The sequence below is a fragment of the Mercenaria mercenaria genome, chromosome 1 (genome assembly GCF_021730395.1).
Source record: "Mercenaria mercenaria strain notata chromosome 1, MADL_Memer_1, whole genome shotgun sequence".
Taxonomy (NCBI): Eukaryota; Metazoa; Mollusca; class Bivalvia; order Venerida; family Veneridae; genus Mercenaria; species Mercenaria mercenaria.
Genome location: NC_069361.1, coordinates 91,286,985 through 91,311,971, shown reverse-complemented (window position 1 = coordinate 91,311,971; position 24,987 = coordinate 91,286,985). Strand labels below are relative to the sequence as shown.

General features: G+C 36.5%; 1 protein-coding gene across 2 annotated transcripts in view; it reads right to left on the bottom strand.

Moving 5' to 3' along the window:
• LOC123530568 (5'-3' exonuclease PLD3-like) overlaps positions 1 to 24,987 on the bottom strand; it is a 49,188-nt gene that overhangs the window by 11,258 nt on the left and 12,943 nt on the right. For both annotated transcript variants that reach the window (XM_053517185.1, XM_053517191.1), the window contains exons 2-7: positions 19,050 to 19,308; positions 18,086 to 18,269; positions 11,318 to 11,435; positions 7,262 to 7,395; positions 5,194 to 5,394; positions 4,256 to 4,395 (exon numbers count right to left, since the gene is read on the bottom strand). In XM_053517185.1, coding sequence (XP_053373160.1) covers positions 4,256 to 4,395; positions 5,194 to 5,394; positions 7,262 to 7,395; positions 11,318 to 11,435; positions 18,086 to 18,269; positions 19,050 to 19,261 — 989 coding nt within the window. In that variant the 5' untranslated portion in view covers positions 19,262 to 19,308. The remainder of the gene's footprint in view (positions 1 to 4,255; positions 4,396 to 5,193; positions 5,395 to 7,261; positions 7,396 to 11,317; positions 11,436 to 18,085; positions 18,270 to 19,049; positions 19,309 to 24,987) is intronic.

Genomic DNA, 24,987 nt, shown 5'->3' with positions numbered 1-24,987 from the left:
ATAGAGAATGGTATAGCATCATCAGTGTCAGACCAATATCTGTAATATAGAATGGTATAGCATCATCTATGTTAGGTCAATATCTGTAATAGAGAATGGTATAGCATCATCTGTGTCAGGCAAATATCTGTAATATAGAATGGTATAGCATCATCTGTGTCTGGTCAATATCTGTAATAGAGAATGGTATAGCATCATCTATGTCAGGCCAATATCTGTAATAGAGAATGGTATAGCATCATCTGTGTCTGGTCAATATCTGTAATAGAGAATGGTATAGCATCATCTATGTCAGGCAAATATCTGTAATATAGAATGGTATAGCATCATCTATGTCAGGCTAATATCTGTAATAGAGAATGGTATAGCATCATCTATGTCAGGCAAAAATCTGTAATATAGAATGGTATAGCATCATCTATGTCAGGCAAATATCTGTAATATAGAATGGTATAGCATCATCTATGTCAGGCCAATATCTGTAATATAGAATGGTATCGCATCATCGGTGTCAGGCCAATATCTGTAATATAGAATGGTATAGCATTATCTGTGTCTGGTCAATATCTGTAATAGAGAATGGTATAGCATCATCTATGTCAGGCCAATATCTGTAATATAGAATGGTATAGCATCATCTATGTCAGGCCAATATCTGTAATAGAGAATGGTATAGCATCATCTATGTCAGGCAAAAATCTGTAATATAGAATGGTATAGCATCATCTATGTCAGGCAAATATCTGTAATATAGAATGGTATAGCATCATCTATGTCAGGCCAATATCTGTAATATAGAATGTTATCGCATCATCGGTGTCAGGCCAATATCTGTAATATAGAATGGTATAGCATCATCTGTGTCTGGGCAATATCTGTAATAGAGAATGGTATAGCATCATCTATGTCAGGCAAATATCTGTAATATAGAATGGTATCGCATCATCGGTGTCAGGCCAATATCTGTAATAGAGAATGGTATAGCATCATCTATGTCGGGCAAATATCTGTAATATAGACTGGTATAGCATCATCTATGTCAGGCCAATATCTGTAATAGAGAATGGTATAGCATCATCTATGTCAGGCCAATATCTGTAATAGAGAATGGTATATCATCATCTATGTCAGGCAAATATCTGTAATATAGAATGGTATAGCATCATCTATGTCAGGCCAATATCTGTAATATAGAATGGTATCGCATCATCGGTGTCAGGCCAATATCTGTAATATAGAATGGTATAGCATCATCTGTGTCTGGTCAATATCTGTAATAGAGAATTGTATAGCATCATCTATGTCAGGCAAATATCTGTATTAGAGAATGGCATCGCATCATCGGTGTCAGGCCAATATCTGTAATAGAGAATGGTATAGCATCATCTATGTCGGGCAAATATCTGTAATATAGAATGGTATAGCATCATCTATTTCAGGCTAATATCTGTAATAGAGAATGGTATAGCATCATCTATGTCAGGCAAATATCTGTAATATAGAATGGCATAGCATCATCTATGTCAGGCAAATATCTGTAATATAGAATGGCATAGCATCATCTATGTCAGGCCAATATCTGTAATATAGAATGGCATCGCATCATCGGTGTCAGGCCAATATCTGTAATACAGAATGGTATCGCATCATCGGTGTCAGGCCAATATCTGTAATACAGAATGGTATCGCATCATCGGTGTCAGGCCAATATATGTAATACAGAATGGTATAGCATCATTGGTGTCAGGCCAATTTCTGTAATACAGAATGGTATCGCATCATCGGTGTCAGGCCAATATCTGTAACATAGAATGGTATAGCATCATCTATGTCAGACCAATATCTGTAATATACAGCGGTATAGCATCATCTGAGTTAGGCCAATGTCTGTAATATAGGAACGTTAAGCATCATCTATGCGAGGCCAATATATGTATTACAGAAACTTATAGCATCATCTAAGTCAGGCCAATATCTGTAATACTGAAATATTAAAGGCTGACTTCGGTAGGATGATTGACATTACTGCTAACTAATGGCTCACTGACCCAGCAATCTCACCACAAGGATTATCTCACCTGAGCTAAGCACAGAAATTTCTACAGATGTTATCAATCTCTAGAATTCACAGAAAGACAAGAGATCACAGAGTGATCTTGGCGCCCACCAATGTGCCATTTTTGAGTGTTCCAAATTTCAAGACTTACTGACTAGCTCAAGGTCAAATTTCATTTCCGTACACAACACTTTGCATGTGGTCCAAATTCGAAAGCTGTAGCTTGAGAAATGTGAAAGTAGGTCAGTAGATCAATTTCAAGGACGAAATGTGAAAGTAGGTCACCAGGTCGAAATCAAGGTCAAATTACACTTCAGAACACAAATTTATGCATGTGGTCCAAATTTAAAGCCTGTACCTTCAAAAATGTGGAAGTAGGTCACTAGGTCAATGTCAAGGTCAATGTTTGTTTCGGTACACAATCCTATGCATGTGGTCTAAATTTGAAGCCTGTAGCTACAGAAATGTGAAAGTAGGTCACTAGGTCAATCTTAAGGTCAAAGTTCATTTTGGTACACAAAACTATGCATGTGGTCCAAATTTGAAGGCTGTAGCTCGAGAAATGTGAAAGTAGGTCACTAGGTCAAAATCAAGGTCAAATTTTATTTCGAAACACAGAACTATGCATGTGTTCCAAATTTGAAGCCTGTACCTTCAAAAATGTGAAAGTAGGTCACTAGGTCAATGTAAAGGTCAAAGTTTGTTTCGGTACACAAAACTATGCATGTGGTCCAAATCTGAAGGCTGTAGCTTGAGAAATGTGAAAGTAGGTCAGTAGGTCAAAATCAAGGTCAAATTCCAATTCAGAACACAAAACTATGCATGTGGTCCAAATTTGAAGCCTGTACCTTCAAAAATGTGAAAGTAGGTCACTAGGTCAAAGTCAAGGTCAAAGTTTTTTTCAGTGCACAAAACTATGCAAGTGGTCCAAATTTGAAGGCTGTAGCTACAGAAATGTGAAAGTAGGTCACTAGGTCAAAATCAAGGTCAACTCATGTCAAGGTTCATCTTGCCACTCAAAACCATACATGTGGTCCAAATTTGAATGTTGTAGGTTATTGACAAGAAGATTTTAAAATCTTTTCCCTATATAAGTCTATATGAACCATGTGACCCCCAGGGCGGGGCCATATTTGACCCTAGGGGGATAATTTGAACAAACTTGGTAGAGAACCACTAGATGATGCTACATTACAAATGCCAAAGCCCTAGGCTTTGTGGTTTGGACAAGAAGATTTTCAACGTTTTTCCCTATGTAAGTCTATGTAAACCATGTGACCCCCGGGGCGGAGCCATATTTGACCCTAGGGGGATAATTTGAACAATCTTAGTAGAAGACCACTAGATGATGTCATATACAAAATATCAAAGCCCTAGGCCCTGTGGTTTTGAACAAGAGGTTTTTCAAAGTTTTTCCCTATACAAGTCTATATAAACCATGTGACCCCCGGGGCGGGGCCATATTAGACCCCAAGGAAATATTTTGAATCATCTTGGTAGAGGACCACTAGATGATGCTTCATACCAAATATCAAAGCCCTAGGCTCTGTGGTTTTGGACAAGAAGATTTTCAAAGTTTTTCCCTATATAAATCTATGTAAATTATAGAAATAAACAAAGGGCCATAACTTACTAAAAAATTGTTGAACCAGTCTGATTTTCAGAGGGACACAACTAGGGTACCAATACATCATTCTGACAAAGTTTGGTCAAAATCCCCCTGGTAGTTTCTGAGGAGATGCGATAACGAGAAATTGTTAACGGACGGAAGGACGGACGGACTGACGGACGGACGGACGGACGGAAGGGCGACGGACCACAGACGCAGAGTGATTTGAATAGCCCACCATCTGATGATGGTGGGCTAAAAATGTGTTAACTTTATGGCCTGAACCCACAAGGTGTTAGATATGTGCCAATCATCCAAAAGTTTCCCTCGACAACCAAAGTCACCCTTTAAGCATCACCTATCCGAGGCCAATATCCGTGACATTATACAATTATTGCCTTTTGGTGAGGTCGATCAGTTCCAAAAATGTATGTCATATGCATAATGTAGCAGTATTTAATATTCAATTCATAAGGCTAACATAGCATACAGCAGGATTTTGATATTATTAATAACTCAATTAAACTCTTTCAGATTAAACCAAGCAAATTCTTACATTTGACTGCAAAAGCAAAATTATCTATACTTACATACGTGGATGTGAGAACTGGGTGGTTGGAAAGTAATCCATTACTGCTATATGGACATATTTTGTGGCATTGTTAATGATCTGTACAATAGTATTCCCATCCTGGGACCGACCACTTGGACATATTTGCGGCGGTGAACTCTGAAAAACAATAGTTGATGTTGACTGTAATGCATATCACACCAATTTAGGTCAAATGGGGACTTAAATAGGGAAAGAAGACTCCTGTTGTCCTTCTGGGCATTATTTCATGCATGGCTGGGCACCTTGGTCAAACCACTATTATTTAGTAAGCAAGCTGGATGGATTCTGCAGATGATAACTTGGGAAGGGCACAAACCCACAGAGGTAAGAGGCAAGAGACTGTAACCACTTGACCCTGAAAAACCCTAATTTAAGAAGTCCAGTTAAATCAGGCCTGTACTACTGTCAGATTTACAATATCATTTGTTTAATTCTAAATACCAACTATGAAACATAAATGGACATGACATTGTTAAATTTAGCAACTAAGCAGGTACAGATAGGTACAAACACTAAACCAGCGCAAATCAGAAGCAGGTTTTGCAAACTGCAAGATGTGCATGTGGCTTTGTATAAAAATATACTAGCTTCAAACTTGTATATAAAAACCATGCTTAGGACACACTAAGAGTACACTTTATCTGCAGCAAGTTTTTGTTGATAGGTTAAAAGTTAAAGGCACAACAACATGCTGCAAGTCATAATATATGACTTTCAAGCAGTACTAGTGGAAGAAGACACCAAAGCCCTCTTTGAACATAATCTAAGGCACCTGAGTATAAACACCAGCCTAACAAAGCCAGGCTCAAATCAGAAGAAAATTCAAAGTCATCTGGTCAAAGCTAAACTTTTCTAAATTTGCTTTATCAAAATTTCATGAAGTGTGTTAAATATTCAGGTCCCAGTGCAACTTACAGACAGAAATGTATTGTATTTCGTTCCATTGAAGTTGACCACCATAGGACTGGAAATATTGTACATGGTATTATACTGTGGTGGCCATGGTGACGGGATGCTAGACTCTGGTGTTGCCAGGTACCAGTAGGCATCAAATATTTTCCCTATATCACCAGCCAGACAGTCACAATTCTGTATTATTGAACCCATCTCTTTCACCTGAAATCACAAAATACATTAACTTACATTTAGTTTAGTGATGTGCTGATTAACTTAAAGGCATTAAATCAACACTAAATGGTTCATGACGTGAAAGATATCATTGTTGCTGAATTCTGAAATAATAATATAGCTCTATAATAAATTATATATATAATTTTCATTCTTATAAATTTAACAAGAGCTGTCCGTAAGACAGCCAAGCTCGACTATTCGAAATATTGTCCCAGAAGCAGGAAAATATTACCCAAAAAGGTTAAATATCAAAAGAGTTTTAAGTTCAAAAGTGGGAATAATTTGTCGAAAATGCATATCAGTTATGGGACTTGCTGCTATCAACTAGTTTTATAACCCCGAAGGCACATGTGAAGTTTCAATTCAATATCTGCATTAGTTTTTGAGATAGAAACTTGCATGTAAAACTTTAACCAGAATTTTCAAAGTCCAAAAGGGGGCATAATTTGCCCAAAATACATGCCAGAGTTCTGGGACTTGATCCAGCGAGGTTAGTAATTGATCTAGAAAAAGAAAAAATAAGTTTTAAATCTATATGCCTTTTAGTAATAGCTGTTTGTACTTGCACGCAAAACTTTAACCAGAATTTGCTAAGTCCAAAAGGGGACATAATTTGGCCAAAATGAAGGTCAGAGTTATGGGACTTGCTGCTATCAACTAGTTTTATAACCCCGAAGACACATGTGAAGTGTCAATTCAATATCTGCATTAGTTTTGGAGATAATAACTTGCATGTAAAACTTTAACCAGAATTTTCTAAGTCTAAAAGGGGGCATAATTTGCTCAAAATACATGTCAGAGTTATGGGTCTTGACCCAATGAGGTTGGTAATTGATCTAGAAAAAGAAAAAATAAGTTTCAAATCTATATGTCTTTTAGAAATAGCTGTATGTACTTGCACGCAAAACTTTAACCAGAATTTTCTAAGTCCAAAAGGGGGCATAATTTGGCCAAAATGAAGGTCAGAGTTATGGGACTTGCTGCTATCAACTAGATTTATAACCCCGAAGACACATGTGAAGTTTCAAATCAATGTCTGCATTAGTTTTGGAGATAGTAACTTGCATGTAAAACTTTAACCAAAATTTTCTAAGTCCAAAAGGGGGCATAATTTGCTCAAAATACATGTCAGAGTTATGGGACTTGACCCAGAGAGGTTGGTAATTGACCTAGAAAAAGAAAAAATAAGTTTCAAAGCTATATGCCTTTAATTGATGGCTGTATGTACTTGCATGCAAAAACTTAACCAAGGTGTGAAGCCGACGCCGACGCCGACGCCGACGCCAGGGTGAGTAGAATAGCTAGACTATTCTTTGAATAGTTGAGCTAAAAATGAATGTGCAAAATGATCAACAATGAGCTTTATGTTGAAAGACTATAAATAACGAGTTATTTCCTTGTCAAAAATCCAGAGAGATAGCTGTCTGGACCAATTTTAATAATGATTCATTAATGATCAGGCATACTTAAGCTGATTAATCAATGATCAGGCATACTTAAGCTGATTAATCAATGATCAGGCATACTTAAGCTGATTAATCAATGATCAGGCATACTTAAGCTGATTAATCAATGATCAGGGATACTTCTCTATTATTCAATGATCAGGCATATTTATGTTAATTAATCCACTGAGAAAATTCAGTACATTCTAAACACAGCTTAATATCTCTTTTGCATATTTCCTGGGTGTGTTTCAACAACAATTAATAATTATTTCCCTTTGCCAAAAACAAATATGCAGATTTTTTTAATAAACTGCAACTTAACATCTCTACTAAGTGCAACAAACTTTACAAACAAATTCAATATTCCTAGTTTTGATAATTTGAAAGAAAACTTGACACTATACCTGTGTATATGACCTCCAGTCAAGATTAGCACTTCCCACGTAGAAATGTCTCCTATCAACAAGCCACATTTTAGTATGAAGTATTCCACTGTGCAAAAGTCTGTCGAAGTTTAAACTGCGTACCTCTGCTCCAGCTGTTTGTAAACAAACAAAACTCAGCCTTAAACATGCAATAACAATTTAAAATCAAAACTGCACGATAAAGAGGACTTTAATAGTTCTAAGTTGCTCACAAGAGCTAAAGACAAGAGCTCGTAGAACACGAAATGCCCACCTTGATGCATTCAGTAATTGCAAAAGGAACAGAAATTATTTGGTCATTGTATACAAAAGTTCTACTGTTCTGGGTAATGTATCCTTGACCTTTGACCTATTGATCTTAAAATAAATAGAGGTTATCTGCTGGTCATGATCAACCTCCCTATTAAGTTTCATGATCCTAGGCCCAAGCATTCTTGAGTTGTGTGTGTGTGTGTTCGGGTTTAACGTCTTTTTCAACAATTTTTTAGTCATATAAACGATGGTGTCTACTTGTAGCAGTGAGCACAATGCCCAACTTTATAGTGCTGCCTCACTGAAATATCACGCCATAGACACGTGGCATGATACCCCACCCAGTCACATTATACTGACACCGGGCTGACCAGTCCTAGCACTATCTCCTTAATGCTGAGCGCCAAGCAAGGAAGCTGCTAGTAACATTTTTACGTCTTTGGTATGACAAGGCCGGGGATCGAACCCATGACCTCCCCCACTAGTAGCGGACGCTCTACCACTAGGTTCTTGAGTTATCATTGAGAAACCATTTAACTGTTCTAGGTCACTGTGACCTAATGACCTCAACATCAATAGGGGTCATCTGCTGATCATGATCAACCTTCCTATCAAGTTTCATTATCCTAGGCCCAAGCATTCTCAAGGTATCGTCCAGAAACCATATAACTGTTCTGGGTCACTGTGACTTTGACCATTGACCTACTGACCTCAAAATCAATAGGGGTCATCTGCTGGTCATGATCAACCTCCCCATCAATTTTCACGATCCTAGGCCCAAGCGTTCTTGAGTTATCATTCAGAAACTGTTTAACTGGTCAGGGTCACTGTGACCTTGACCTCTGACCTAATGATCTTACAATCAATAGGGGTCACCTGCTGGACATGACCAATCTCCCTACATTCGTGAGTTATCATCCGGAAACCGCTTAACTGTTCCGCATCACTCTGACCTTGACCTTTGACCTATTGAACTCAAAATAAATAGGGGTCATCTGCTGGTCATGACCAACCTTTCTGTCAATTTTCATGATCCTAGGCGTAAGCATTCTTGAGTTATCACCCGGAAACCATTTAACAGTTCTAGGTCACTGTGACCTTGACCTTTGACCTACTGATCTCAAAATCAATAGGGGTCATCTGCTGGTTTGGACCAATCTCCCTATCAACTTTCATGATCCTAGGCCCAAGCGTTCTTGAATTATCATCTCGAAACGGATTTGCCTACATACTGATCGACCGACAGATTGACCGACAGACAGACATACCGACATCTGCAAAACAACATACCCCTCCTTCTTTGAAGGGGGGCATAAAATTGAAAAAGATTCATGTGAGGATGAAGTTTCTCACAAATTTTGGTAAACAGGCATCAAAAGATTCACAAGAAAGTCATTTAAAGTGTTCCTCTAAATTTAGCTTTTGTGACACTTGTGTACAGTCAAAACCATTTTTAGAAATATTTAGAAAAGTCTATATAAGCATAATCTGACCAAGTTTGGTAATATTCATCAAATGTTACATAAAAAGAAGTCATTTAAACTTTTTTCTATTTCTAGCTCTAGTGGCCCAAAAGTGCACTTAAGCAAAACCATTTAAACAAATCTGAGAAAGGTCTATGAAAGGCAACTTCTGACATTAATCAAGTTGTTCATGAAAAAACAAGAGCTGTCGGAGGACAGCAAAGCTCGACTATTCAACAGCCTTCCTTGTCAATTGAATAAATACAAAAGTTGAAAAAGGGGCATCATTTTGTAAAAATGCAAAACAGGGTTATGGAACCTGCAAAGTGCTTATCAGCACATGACAATGGACAAGTGTGTGAAGTTTCAATCTATTCCCATTAGTGGGTACTGAGATACCAGCTTACATATAAGAATTTAAGCAAAAACTGCTAAGTTGAAAAAGATGCATAATTTTGTAAAATGCAAAGTAGAGTTATCGAACCTATGCACTGCATGTCATACCATGACAGTGAACAAGTGTGTGAAGTTTCAATCCTTTCTCATTAGTGGATACTGAGATACCAGCTTACATACAAAAACTTAACAAAAAACTGCTACGTCAAAAAAGGGGCATAATTTTGAAAAAATGCAAAGTAGAGTTATGGGACCTGCGTAGTGCATGTTAGATCATAACAGTGAACAAGTGTGTGAAGTTTCAATCTATTCCCATTAGTGGATACTGAGATACCAGCTTACATATAAAAATTTAACCAAAAACTGCTAAGTGGAAAAAGGGGCATAATTTTGAAAAACAAACAAAGTAGAGTTATGGGACCTGCTTAGTGCATGTCAGATCATGACAGTGAACAAGTGTGTGAAGTTTCAATCCATTCCCATTAGTGAGTACTGAGATACCAGCTTACATACAAAACTTTAACCAAAAATTTCTAAGTCAAAAAAGAGGCATAATTTTGTAAAAAAGCAAAATAGAGTTATGGAACCTATGCAATGTAAGTCAGTTTATCACAGTGAGTAAGTGTGTGAAGTTTCAATCCATTCCCACAAGTGGTTACTGAGATACCAGCTTACATACAAAAACTTAATCAAATAGGGACGCGGACGTCGACGCACGGGCGAGTCCAATAGCTCTACTATTTTATGAACGGTCGAGCTAAAAAACTGTATATTTTTTTTTCTACTTTTAGCCATTAGGCATTTTAAAGAAGCAACTGGGAAAACAATTAAAAAGTAATAACTTTGAGAGACAATGGAGACTCACAGGTTCAACTTATGGCTAAGTAACTGTGTAAGGCTGAAATCCATTAAAAATAGAAGTACTTTGGTGCCCACAACAAAATGTGTATAGCCATTAAGGAAAACAACTACAGTAAAACACTGCCTGCTGAAACATCCAGGCTTGATTGGGCAAATGAAGTGGTCCCAAGTAATTTTTCTTATATTAACTGTGAAAACCCTGCAACCTTGAAATATTGCTGTTTTACTGTGAAGAGAACAGTAATTATGGAAACTGGCTTTACAGAAAGGAACTATAAATATAACAAGAGCTGTCATTAAGACAGCCAGTGCTCGACTATTCCAATCATTGTCCCAGAAGCAGGAATATTCGAATCATTGTCCCAGAAGCAGGAATATTACCCTAAATGTTAAAATATCTATAGAGTTTCAATCCAGTTTCTGTATTAGTTTTGAAGATAGTAACTTGCATGCAAAACTTTAATCAGAAGTTTTAAGTTCAAAAGGGGACATGATTTAGCCAAAATGCATGACAGAGATATGGGACTTGATGCAATCATCTAGTTTTATAACCCCAAAGACACATAAGAAGTTTCAATTTTATATCTGCATTTGTTTTGCAGATAGTAACTTGCACACAAAACTTTAACCAGAATTGTTAAGTCCAAAAGAGGGCATAATTTGGCCTAAATACATGTCAGAGTTATAGAACTTGACCTAGTGAGGTTGGTAATTGCCCTAAAAAAAAATGAGTTTCAAATCTATATGCCTTTAAGTAATAGCTATATGTACTTGCACACAAACTTTTAACAAGGATCTTGAAAGTCCAAAAGGGGGCATAATTTGACCAAATTACATGTCTGACTTATGGGACTTGACCCAGTGAGAAAAAGAAAAAAGAAGTCAAAGCTATGTGCCTTTAAATGATAGCCATATGTACTTGTATGCAAAACTTTAACCAAGGTGTGATGCCGACACCGATGCCAACACTGACGCCAAGGTGAGTAAAATAGCTACACTATTCTTTGAATAGTCGAGCTAAAAATTATGCAGAAATCTAGTACTAAGTGAAAGGTGATCTCACCTTCTTTGGCAAGGTAGATTGTATCATTAACTGGTTCCTTTTGAAAGCTTTGAACTATTCTTATCTTTATTCCTTTCTCTTTCCCAGCAAACACTAGGTCCTTGAATATCTGCTCACCCTGTCAATCAATAAATAACTTATGCCATAACAATGCTTAAGGTATTTTCAAGTTGTCTGTTTTGTTTTATTACATAAGACAGCAAAAAAATCAGGTCAGAGTCACACAAACTGGTAGAAACTTAAAGCAAATGAAAATCATATAAAACAACTTGAATAATTCATAAAACAGACAATTCAAAAGAAGTTTCACTTATAAACAAGAGGGTCATGATGACCCTGGATCGCTTACCTGAGTAATATGAGCTACATGTTTCAAATGTCAAACTGATAATAAACAAGAGCTGTCTCCATAGGATGACACATGCCCCCGATGGCACTTTAAATGAATAGTTATGGCCGATGTTCGAGTTTAGGACCTTCGACCTACGGAGCTGGGTCTTGTGCGCGACACGTCGTCTTACAGTGTCACACATTTACGCGTAGTTATTTTAAAATCCATGCATGAATGACAAAGATATGGACCGGACACGCCCATCAATGCACTATCATGAAAAAAGACCTTTAACATCTAAGTGTGACCTTGACCTTTGAGCTACGGACCCGGGTTTTGCGCATGACACATCGTCTTACTGTGGTACACATTCATGCCAAGGTATTTGAAAATCCATCCATCGATGACAAAGATATGGACGGGACACGCCCATCAATGCACTATCCCTTTATGTCTAAGTGTGACCTTGACCTTTGAGCTACGGACCTGGGTCTTGCGCGTGACACGTCGTCTTACTGTGGTACACATTCATGCTAAGTTATTTGAAAATCCATCCATTGATGACAAAGATATGGACCGGACACGCCCATCAATGCACTATCCCTTAATGTCTAAGTGTGACCTTGACCTTTGAGGTACGGACCTGGGTCTTGCGCGCGTCACGTCGTCTTACTGTGGTACACATTCATGCCAAGTTATTTGAAAATCCATCCATCGATGACAAAGATATGGACCGGACACGCCCATCAATGCACTATCCCTTAATGTCTAAGTGTGACCTTGACCTTTGAGGTACGGACCTGAGTCTTGCGCGCGACACATCGTCTTACTGTGGTACACATTCATGCCAAGTTATTTGAAAATACATCCATCGATGACAAAGATATGGACCGGACACGAAAAATGCGGACAGACCGACAGACAGACGGTTCAAAAACTATATGACTCCCTTCGGGGGCATAAAAATTAAGAAAGTCAGTAGGTCACATTCATGGTCAATGAAATTCAGTTTTACGATTGGTGTGCAAAACCGTGGATGTCATCAAAATTTCAAGGCTGAATCTTAACAAGAGGGCCAAGATGGCCCTAGGTCGTTCACCTAAGAAACACACCATAACAGTGTAAAACATGTTTGACCTAGTGATTTCATGGAAACAAATATTCTGACCAATTTTCATTAAGATTGGACCAAAAAATTGGTCTCTTGTGATAAAACAAGCATTTTCTTAGATTATGATATGACCTAGTTTTTGACCCTAGATGACCCATGTTCAAACTCGACCTAGATTTTATCAAGGCAATCATTCTGACCAAAATTCATGAAGATCAATTTAAAAATATAGCCTCTATCACATATACAAGTTTTTTCTTTGAATTGACCAAGTGACCTAGTTTTTGACCTCAGATGACCCATATTCAAATTCGACCTAGATTTCATTAAGACAATCATCCTGACCAAATTTCATAAAAATCAATTGAAAAAAACAGTCTCTATCGCATACACAAGATTTTTCTTTAATTTGACCTAGTGACCTAGTTTTTGACCTCAGATAACCCATATTCAAACTCGACCTAGATTTCATCAAGGCAATTACTCTGACCAAATTTCATGAAGATCAATTGAAAACTACATCCTCTATTGCATACACAATGTTTTTCTTCGATTTGACCTAGTGACCTAGTTTTTGACCCCAGATGACCCATTTTCGAACTGGGCCTAGATTTTATCAAGGTAATCATTCTGGGTAAATTTCATGAAGATTAGTTGAAAAATACAGCCTCTATCGCATACACAAGGTTTTTCCTTGATTTGACCTAGTGACCTAGTTTTTAATCCCACATGACCCATTTTTGAACTCGGCCTAGATTTCATCAAGGTAATTATTCTGACTAACATTCATGAAGATCAATTGAAAAATACCGCCTCTATCGCATACACAAGGTTTTTCTTTGATTTGACCTAGTGGCCTAGTTTTTGACCCGAGATGACCCATTTTCGAATTCGGCCTAGATTTCATCAAGGCAATCATTCTGACCAATATTCATGAAGATCAATTGAAAAATACAGCCTCTATCGCATACACAAGGTTTTTCTTTGATTTGACCTAGTGACCTAGTTTTTGACCCGAGATGACCCATTTTTGAACTCGGCCTAGATTTCATCAAGGCTATCATTCTGATCAATATTCATGAAGAATAATTGAAAAATACAGCCTCTATCGCATACACAAGGTTTTTCTTTGATTTGACCTAGTGACCTTGTTTTTGACCCGAGATGACCAATTTTCAAAATCGGCCTAGATTTCATCAAGGCAATCATTCTGACCAATATTCATGAAGATCAATTGAAAAATATAGCCTCTATCGCATACACAAGGTTTTTCTTTGATTTGACCTAGTGACCTAGTTTTTGACCCGAGATGACCCATTTTCGAACTCGGCCTAGATTTCATCAAGGTTATCATTCTGACCAATATTCATGAAGATTAGTTGAAAAATACAGCCTCTATCGCATACACAAGGTTTTTCTTTGATTTGACCTAGTGACCTAGTTTTTGACCCGAGATGACCCATTTTCAAACTCGGCCTAGATTTCATCAAGGTTATCATTCTGACCAATATTCATGAAGATTAATTGAAAAATACAGCCTCTATCGCATACACAAGCTAAATGTTGACAGACGACGGACGACAGACGACAGACAACGGACGACAGACGACGGACGACGGACATTGAGCGATCAGAAAAACTCACCTGAGCATTGCTCAGGTGAGCTAAAAAACAAGAAAGTAGGTCAGTAGGTCAGTAGGTCACAGTGAAGTGACATCATATTACTTGGGGTCATCAGGTAATTATAATCAAACAGTCTTGGAAATAGGATCAAATGATTTTTTAAGTATTTTTTCCTATATAACTCACATAATAACTAAATGACCCCAGGGTGGGGCCTCTTTTAACCCCAGGGGCATAATTTGAATAATTTTAGTAGAGGACTACTAGACGATGCATCATACCAAATATCAAAAGCCTATGTCATATGCAGGGCGTCAAGTGCTTTTGGGAGTCAAAAATATAGGTAGGATCCTGAAATATAGGTATTTGGGGGCCAGAAATATAGGATTATATAGGTTGCTTATAATGAAGAAAACAAGTCAGACAAGCGTTTTATCCTCCTCCACCACCTACCAGCACTCTCTTTTATTAAACATAAAATACAAAGGAACAGAAAAAGTGGCTACTTTTATGATTTTAAACAAATAACATTTTGACATATATCTTACTTTCATAATAAACTATTAATTCACCAACAGACAAAACTTTACTAATACTGGTACTCAAATCAGTTTAACAGGGAATTTCTTGTGTTGAGTGCCTTTTGCATGTTGAAGAATTTGTCTCAGTCCAGCATTATCACACTTTATGTCAGTTTTGCACAATGTACAGTGACCATAAGAGTCACTCTTCCCCTTGACACACCATAATTTCAGTTCATGTCCATTGCCATCTACTTCTGATAGCAACCTATCTCGAAACTGACTCTTATTAGCAGGCATTATGAGGCTTAATTATGAAACATTAAGGCTTGTTTATTCTGAAAACAAAATAAAAACATGTGCATTTCCTATTCACATTTTTATACATGAAAGCTTTAAGAAATGGAAAATATTCCAATTGAAACAAGAGGGCCAAGATGGCCCTAGGTCGCTCACCTAAGAAACACTCCATAACAGTGTAAAACATGTTTGACCTAGTGATTTCAAGGAAACAAATATTCTGACCAATTTTCATTAAGATTGGACCAAAAAATTGGTCTCTTGCGATAAAACAAGCATTTTCTTAGATATGACCTAGTTTTTGACCCTAGATGTCCCATGTTCAAACTCGACCTAGATTTTATCAAGGCAATCATTCTGACCAAAATTCATGAAGATCAACTGAAAAATACAGCCTCTATCACATACAGAAGTTTTTTCTTTGATTTGACCAAGTGACCTAGTTTTTGATCTCAGATGACCCATATTCAAATTCGACCTAGATTTCATTAAGGCAATCAACCTGACCAAATTTCATAAAAATCAATTGAAAAAAACAGTCTCTATCGCATACACAAGATTTTTCTTTAATTTGACCTAGTGACCTAGTTTTTGACCTCAGATAACCCATATTCAAAATCGACCTAGATTTCATCAAGACAATCATTCTGACCAAATTTCATACAGATCAATTGAAAAATACATCCTCTATTGCATACACAATGTTTTTCTTCGATTTGACCTAGTGACCTAGTTTTTGACCCGAGATGACCCATTTTCGAACACGGCCTAGATTTTATCAAGGTAATCATTCTGGCTAAATTTCATGAAGATCAGTTGAAAATACAGCCTCTACTGCATACACAAGGTTTTTCTTTGATTTGACCTAGTGACCTAGTTTTTGACCCCAGATGACCTATTTTTGAAACTGGTCTAAATTTCATCAAGGTAATCATTCTGACCAAAATTCATGAAGATCAATTGAAAAATACATCCTCTATCGCATACACAAGGTTTTTACGTGATATGACCTAGTGACCTAGTTTTTGATCCCAGATGACCCATTTTCGAACTCAGCCTAGATTTCATCAAGGTAATCATTCTGACCAAAATTCATGAAGATCAATTGAAAAATACCGCCTCTATCGCATACACAAGGTTTTTCTTTGATTTGACCTAGTGACCTAGTTTTTGACCCCAGATGACCCATTTTCGAACTCGGCCTAGATTTCATCAAGGCAATCATTCTGACCAAAATTCATGAAGATCAATTGAAAAATTCAGCCTCTATCGCATACACAAGGTTTTTCTTTGATTTGACCTAGTGACCTAGTTTTTGATCCGAGATGACCCATTTTCGAACTCGGCCTAGATTTCATCAAAGTTATCATTCTGACCAATATTCATGAAGAAGAATTGAAAAATACAGCCTCTATCGCATACACAAGGTTTTTCTTTGATTTGACCTAGTGACCTAGTTTTTGACCCGAGATGACCCATTTTCGAACTCGACTTAGATTTCATCAAGGTTATCATTCTGACCAATATTCATGAAGATTAATTGAAAAATACCGACTCTATCGCATACACAAGGTTTTTCTTTGATTTGACCTAGTGACCTAGTTTTTCACCCGAGATGACCCATTTTTGAACTCGGCCTAGATTTCATCAAAGTTATCATTCTGACCAATATTCATGAAGATTAAATGAAAAATACAGCCTCTATCGCATACACAAGGTTTTTCTTTGATTTGACCTAGTGACCTAGTTTTTGACCCGAGATGACCCATTTTCGAACTCGGCCTAGATTTCATCAAGGTTATCATTCTGACCATTATTCATGAAGATTAATTGAAAAATACAGCCTCTATCGCATACACAAGCTAAATGTTGACAGACGACGGACGACAGACGACAGACGACAGACGACGGACGACGGACGACGGACGCCGGACATCGAGCGATCAGAAAAACTCACCTGAGCATTGCTCAGGTGAGCTAAAAAGAACTTCCATTACTTAAAGCTTTCCTAAAGCTGGGCTGGGCAGAGTCACTACACCTGAAAGGAATACAAATTTCAATGCCTAAAAGGTAACAGCATATTTATAAACTCAATTATCATAGAATTACTTCTTTTTTAATGGTTTGAATGACCTTTGTATTCCTTGCTTACCACAAAATTTCCAGATTATAGGTATTTATAGGTATTTTGGCAAAATATAGGATTTTATAGGTTATTATAGGTAGAGGGCTAAAATATAGGAAAATATAGGTAAATATAGGTAACTTGATGCCCTGCATATGGTTTCAGACAAGAAGATTTTTAAAGTTTTTTCCTATACAAGTCTATATAAAACTTGGGACCCCCAGGGCAGGGCCTCTTTTCACCCCAGGGGTACAATTTGAAAAATGTTGATTAAGGACCATAAGACAATGCTACAAACCAAATATCAAAGGTCTAAGGGTTGTAGTTTCAGAGAAGAAGATTTTAAAACTTTTTTTCCTATATAAGTCTATGTAAAACTTGGCAGCCCTGGGGCGGGGCCACATTTGACCCTAGGGGGATAATTTGAACAACCTTGGTAGAGGACCACTAGATGATGCTACACACCAAATATCAAAGCCCTAGGCCTTGTGGTTTTGTACAAGAAGATTTTCAAAGTTTTCCCTATATAAGTCTATATAAACCATGTGAGCTCCAGGGTGGGGGAGGTGGGGGTTCAAGAAGAAGATTTTTTTAGAAAATGTTGACGGACACATGACACACGACGGACACTGAGGGGTCACAAAAGCCCTGTCCCAGTCACTGCGTATAACAGTATCAATCCATCTCTTTCAGTTTTATCTGATAATTATTGTATATACCACTAGAATCTGGGTGAGTGTTGTTACTATGATCTTACTTGCCATGAGGAAGGATCGGTGACAGGGAGATCATTGGGTCTCATGGTCCAGTAGAAGCTTGCAATCTCTATTGTGTTCTCAGCCTTGGATATGATCTCCTGTATCCCGGAGAATGTAGACGGGTGAGACGGTTCTCCTGCATTGTATGTCAAGTTTTCAGGAATACTTTCCACTAGGGTAAATCTGTAAATGCAAATATCAGGAAGCATATTTTACAGCAATTCCTAAACAATAATAACATTAAAACCTTAAAACCTTGTAATAAAATGTCTGTGAGTTTTTGTTCTATGTAAGAGAAAAATAGGCAACACTGTGTTGTTGTATATGAGCCATGCCATGAGAAAACCAACATAATGGCTTTGCTACCAGCATGGATCCAGACCAGCCTGCGCATCCGCGCAGTCTGGCCAGGATCCATGCTGTTCACTAACGGTTTCTCTAATTACAATAGGCTTTGAAAGCGAACAGTATGGATCCTGACCATGTCTCACTCTGTCCCTCTGGTCAGATCGCTCTGTGTCTGTACTAGTAGAGGATGAATTATGCGCCCTGTGTGGCTGCATTTGAACTATGTAAAGCGCCTTTGAATGTGAAATTGATCATGAAAAGGGCGCTATATAAATCTGGTATAATAATAATAATAATAATAATAATAACTTCAAGAAGCAGTTTGAAACACCTTTCCTACAAATTGCCCCATGGTTTTGAATATTCAATATTGTTGCCTGCATTAGCTGAAAAAAATACTTGATTACTTTAAATACTTCTGACATCTCACAAATACATTCAATTGCTATGCATCAAAATAAATATTAACTACATTGATTGTAAGTTTATTAACTGAAATATAAAAAAAAATCTGAAAATATTATGGAAATGTGCCAGCAATTCTACCTGCGGTAACAACAGTAGACGTTTGGTATGTGAGAATGAACTGATAGAAATCAGCTAATGATCACTTACAGACAGGCATCATTCTTTGCTTTACACTGTAAATCAACAGAAGGTGGGTCGTCAGCACTGTATCTATCAGTCAGCACATATACAGCAACACCAATAATTGTCGCCAATATCATCAACAGAAACACAATCCCAACAACAAGCAGACCAACTTTTCTATTCTGTTCTTTCTTAGTGACAACAAACAAGTCCTCTTTATCCTCCTCCACTGTCATCTTTGCTCTGGTTCTTTAACAGGTACTCTCAAGAATGATGAAAATCTCTGAAATTATATAATAAACAGTTGATGTCAGTACAAGGCAATTTTAAATTCAATCCAAAACAGTCATTATTTTTCTGAAGAAAAAAATAAAAAGTTAACAAAAATTGTCTGATCAAAATCATACCCCCAAAAATTGTTTGATCAAAAAAGATCCCAAGAATTTAAATTACACCTAAAAAGAACTAGAACTGTCACAGGAGTGACTCATACCACCACCATACAGTCTTGTCGCAGAAGAATGGCAACCATAAGAAATCTTAAAAATACTTAGAATAATATAAAAATGTCAAAAAAAGCTTAATACTTAAAAAGAATTTTACTCGTCTTTGGAGTACTTCATCCTGGGCTTCCACATATAAGTAATACTAGTATAATACTAGTATAGTAATACTAGTAAATATAAAAAATCTCTAATATTAGAGGTACACTAAAAGTGAATACAAATAAGTGTCTTACTGACACATGTTACCACAGAAAAATGTATTTTCTTTTTACATAGGACTTATAATAAAAAAGTTAGAAAAATACCTAAAATATTGAAAATCTAAAAATAGGATTTCTAAAAATAGATTAATTCCTGGAATTTACGGGGAAGAAACTCAGTACAAAAGTTAAAAAAATGTTACTTCCCTTTGGCTCTAAGCCAATCAGAATGAGATATAGTGAAAATGCATCACAATTAAATTCTAAGTAAAAGGGGACATAATTCAAGAAAAATTGGTGTCAGAGTTATGCACCTTGTGTCACATGATGTGGGTGATGAGGTGGAACATCTATTTTAAGTTCGAATCAAATCCATACAGTAGTAACTGAGATATAGAGAATGCATCAAAATTAAGGACGCTCGCTACAGTTTCGTAATTTTTTTCTCAATAATAGATTTTGATGAAATGTTTTGTATTATGATCATGTTATGATGTATTGAAAAATGAAATAAAAATACTAGGTCACCAGCTTTGTTTCAATTTAATTTGCCCCTAGATTTGGTGCTATTTTAAACATTTTTCAAAATTTCTGTAATCCTAAAATATATTTCAGTAAAGTACAATAATCAGCATAAATTTGATTATCTAAGCATTTTTATAACGGAAAACAATATATCTATTTGAAACATGCTCAGAGAAATCAAAAGAACATGATTTTGTAAAGAAAGGAATACTTGTTCAGCAGACCCAAGGGCTATTTTTGCATATTTTTGTCAGTTTTAAGTTGGTACTTCTGCTATTTTATCGAGTTTCACATAATAGAATTTAATCAAACTCTGCACATACCCTTGGTTATGTCTACCTAATCTAAAACAAAAAGAAAATTGATAGGTCACCATATTAGATTTCGCTTAAATCAAATTACAACTAGGTGGGGTGTGGCGGGCATTTATACAACGCAGGTTGGCACGAAATACTCTTTCAGTGTTTGAGCAAATGACTTAGAAATGTATATATAAAATTATCAAACAGCAGATTTCTTAATAATCGGATTTTAAGGTGTTTCTGAAGCATTTTGATGGCATAGAACGACGAAAGTTTCCGCCTTTTTTTTAAAACAAAACCTATAGTTTACGAATGTACGGTACGGGATTAGAAACAGCTATGACTCAATGCAGAGTTTGAGCGTTGGTATAAATAACAGACTCCAGTATATGTCGGATTGAAGCAATTTGAACTAAAAGTACTTTAAATGTATATATTTTGTAACCATGGTGAAACTTACCCTAACCTTTAGTCAGTATATTATACATTTTGTGCATTAAATGCATGCGAACATACAATAATTTGCGAATTTTTGCCGTACGCGACATTAGATAATCACTTCCGGGCATGCGCAGAAGACCGCACCAACACTGCAGTGAGCTACATCAAAACCAAATTGGCACGGTGTTGGGGTAAATATCGACCCATCCGGAAAAACTGTAGCGAGTGCCTTTAACCTTAAATTCTAAGTAAAAAGGGGCATAATTCATGAAAAATTGGTGTCAGAGTTATGCACCTTGTGTCACATGATGTGGGTGATGAGGTGGAACATCTATTTTAAGTTTGAATCAAATCCATTTAATAAATTTTAACAATAACTGAGATATAGTGAAAATACAACAAAATTAACCTTAAATTCTAAGTAAAAGGGGACATAATTCATGAAAACTTGGTGTCAGAGTTATGCACCTTGTGTCACATGATGTGGGTGATAAGGTGGAACATCTATTTACAGTTTGAATCAAATCCATTTAGTAATAACTGAGATAATAGATTTTGCGACGCGACGCGACAAAACTGACTCCTAAATAGCACCCCATCCCCACACCAAACATGTTTGGTGGGGGTATAAAAGATATGAAACAAATATAATCTTTTTTATCCAGTAAAACTACAGTAGAACAATGACTGCTTGAAGCTACAAGAAGAAGAGCAAAATGATTAAGTTATCAAGTTTCGAGCAACAGAAACATAAAAAATATAAGGAAAATGAACTGGGAACACAATAACGGCTGGAGGTAACTAGTGTGCCCGAGCAATTGATGCTCATACGAGTGATGTTTTACTGTAAAACGAACATCTAATTAAAGAAAATCATTACAATTTACCATTATCTTTCACTTATACTTGACTTTGGGAAAAAAAAAACATGTGCTATATTGTACTTTCACACATTTTTCCACCCTAATTTCAACTCTTCTGCCTCAGGTTTAGACAAAAAACTTCTTTGCAAAACTTGGCAATTTTAGTTAGGCTAAGAAAACCATGGGCACTTACTTTGAAACTGTTGTTGACTTTAACTACATTGCTATAACTCTTGCTTGTAAATGCATGATGTATGAATAAGTCAAAGATTTTGTTGATATCGAGGATAAGTTTGTAATGATATTCCATAGAAACGGATGAAAACAATAATTTTTTATCATTCTCCAAAGTCATACTCCTTACTATTCTTTTCCATAAAATATGAAATTACTGTCAATCAAAGATACTCAAATGCAACAATTTGTACTGGACATTTATAATTGTCCAGATGTAAGATTACTGTATGACAAAAGAGTCAATGACTAAAAATAAATCAAACAAGATGTGTGTCCATAGGACACAGGTGCCTCCCCCGACTCCTGTCACTGCACATGGTTTCATAACTCTAGGTGAACTATTTTTAAGAACTTTATGTGTGTTTTTCACTAAGTGAAGGACCATAACTCTGGCGTAACTGAGTGAAATCCCAAACAGAACACCAGGGGCACAACTTCACATGTTATATAATAATGTTTTATGACTAAAAGTCAAGTACGTTTTGAGATATATGTGGCAAAAACTTTTATTTTTTGACTAAGTCAAGGGCCATACCTCTTCCAAAGTGAAATAAAAAAGTCAGGTGCACAAATTCACATGCTGGGTAATATTCCTACAACATTTCATGACTTTAAGCAAAACAAACTTTTAAGTACTTTATGTGTATTTTTCACTAAGTCAAGGACCATAACTCCAGTCTGGTTGAGTGAAATCCCAAACAGAATACCAGGTGTGCAATTTCACATGCTATATAACAATCCCCTAATGTTTATTACTCTAAGTCAAATACTTTTTGAGATACATGCAACACAAAGTTGTATCCCATTTATGCATATTTTTTATAATCAAGGGCCGTAACTCTAATCCGACTGACAGAAATCCGAAACAAAATCTCACAGAACTTCACATGCTGAATAATATTCATATGATGTTTCATGACCCTATTTCATACTTTTTAGATATATGCAACACAACCTTTATGCTTTTTTATGCAAATTTTATTACTAAGTCAAGAGGCATAAATCTGGTCTGGCTAAGTGATATCTCTAACAAAATTCCAGGTGAACAACTTCACATGCCGAACAATATTCCTGTAACGTTTCATAATCCTGGGTCAAATACTTTTTGAGACACATGCGACACAAACTGAGGCCCTTTTTAGACTAAGTCAAGGGCTGTAAAACTGGTCTAGCTCTGCGAGATCCAAATTAAAAGCCACAACTTTCCGTGCTGAATAATAATCCTGTGATGTCTGACGACTCTGGGACAAATACTTTTTGAGACGCAAATTCAGACTGACAGATAGATTGAAGGACAGAAAAGGGCAACTCCTAGTGCCTCCCAGAAATTTTCAGAGGGCACAAAAAGCTGTTTGCTCAAGTTAAACTTTGTCACATCGTACAACTAATTTATATCCATTAATTAATAAATCATTATTTTTGGACAATTCTGGAGAAATTCGATGAATTGGTATCCCCTGCCGAAAGGGTTTGTTGTAAGGAATGGCAAAAAAATATATCTGGCAAAAAGTTAAGGATGTTACTAAGAAGCAAATAATTTCATTTAATTTATTCAAAATCAATTTAACAGAAAATGAATGTTTTAAGTGTACATAATAAATGTATGTTATGTTGATCCTGACTAATGAAATTATTTTGAATGGAATATCTTTACTGTAATTAGCTTAGCTTTTAGAATTAAATGGGAGTTATTTGAAATGTGAGCTTGAAGTGTAACTAGAATGAAATATTGTCTTTGAGTAGTTTGGCACCAAGTGTTGCTATTTAACATGAACATTTGAACTTAAAAGAACAGATGTACTTAAGAGAGCACAATCAAGTAAGATATCTTGAACATGGCTGGCTGCGGGGTGGGTGTGTTATGTTGAAGGTTTGAACATTTTTTAAAAGAATGAAAAAAAAAAAAGGAATGGGAAAAACATTTTTTTTGGGGGTGGGTGGGGGGGGGGGGGGGGTGGGCTGGGGTACAAAACTTCACGCTAATTGTAAATATTGATGGGGAAAAAAATGTGGGGGGAGTGGGGTGATGGGCATGACTGGGTGGAGTAGCGAGGTGGGGGAACGCTAAAACTTTGCATGTTGATAAATATTCATGGTAGGTTTGAAAAAAATTAAAAATAAGGAATTAATTTATTTTTTTTTGGGGGGGGGGAGGGTCTGGGGGGGCGGGAGGAGGAGGTTGTGTGACCAAGGCAAAGAAGAAATGGACGGGCATCATCGATGTATGTTGGTTCATATTTATTTCAAGTTTCATAAAATTCTACCAGCTTGTTACTGAGAAATGGCTGCAGACGTGGATTTTTACATTAAATCAAGGGCAATAACTCTAAGGGAAATTTACCAATCCAAAAAAAAACTTGACCGGCATCATCGCAGTATGTTGGTTCATGTTTATTTCACGTTTTATGAAATTCTACCTGCTAGTTACTGAGAAATGGCTGCAGACGGACGGACAATGCCATTTCAATACCTCTCTCCCGATTTCATCGGCGGAGGATAATAAATTAAATTCAGTTATTACTAGAAGTTTTGAAAATCAAGCTAGGTATTCTTTCAGCAAGTGGCATTTTAAGATATCTTGAAATTTTCTCCTTTATGTTTACCACTGGTGTAAATATATCTAAGTTAAACAGCATTTGAATAAAACCATATAAGGCCTAAAAAAAATTCTTTGTTTCCGGTAACACGGTAGGTAGGTTGGAAATTTTTTTTGTTTTTTGGATTTTTTTTTTGTTAACTGAGACTTTTCGAAAATTATTTTTGTGTCAAAAAATGAATACATATAAGGGGGTTATGCCTTTAGAGCATCAGTAAGTTGATTTCTAACATCACTTACCATGTTTAAAGCATAAAAAGTGCAGGTTTGCAACCTTTTGTTAAAAAGTTGA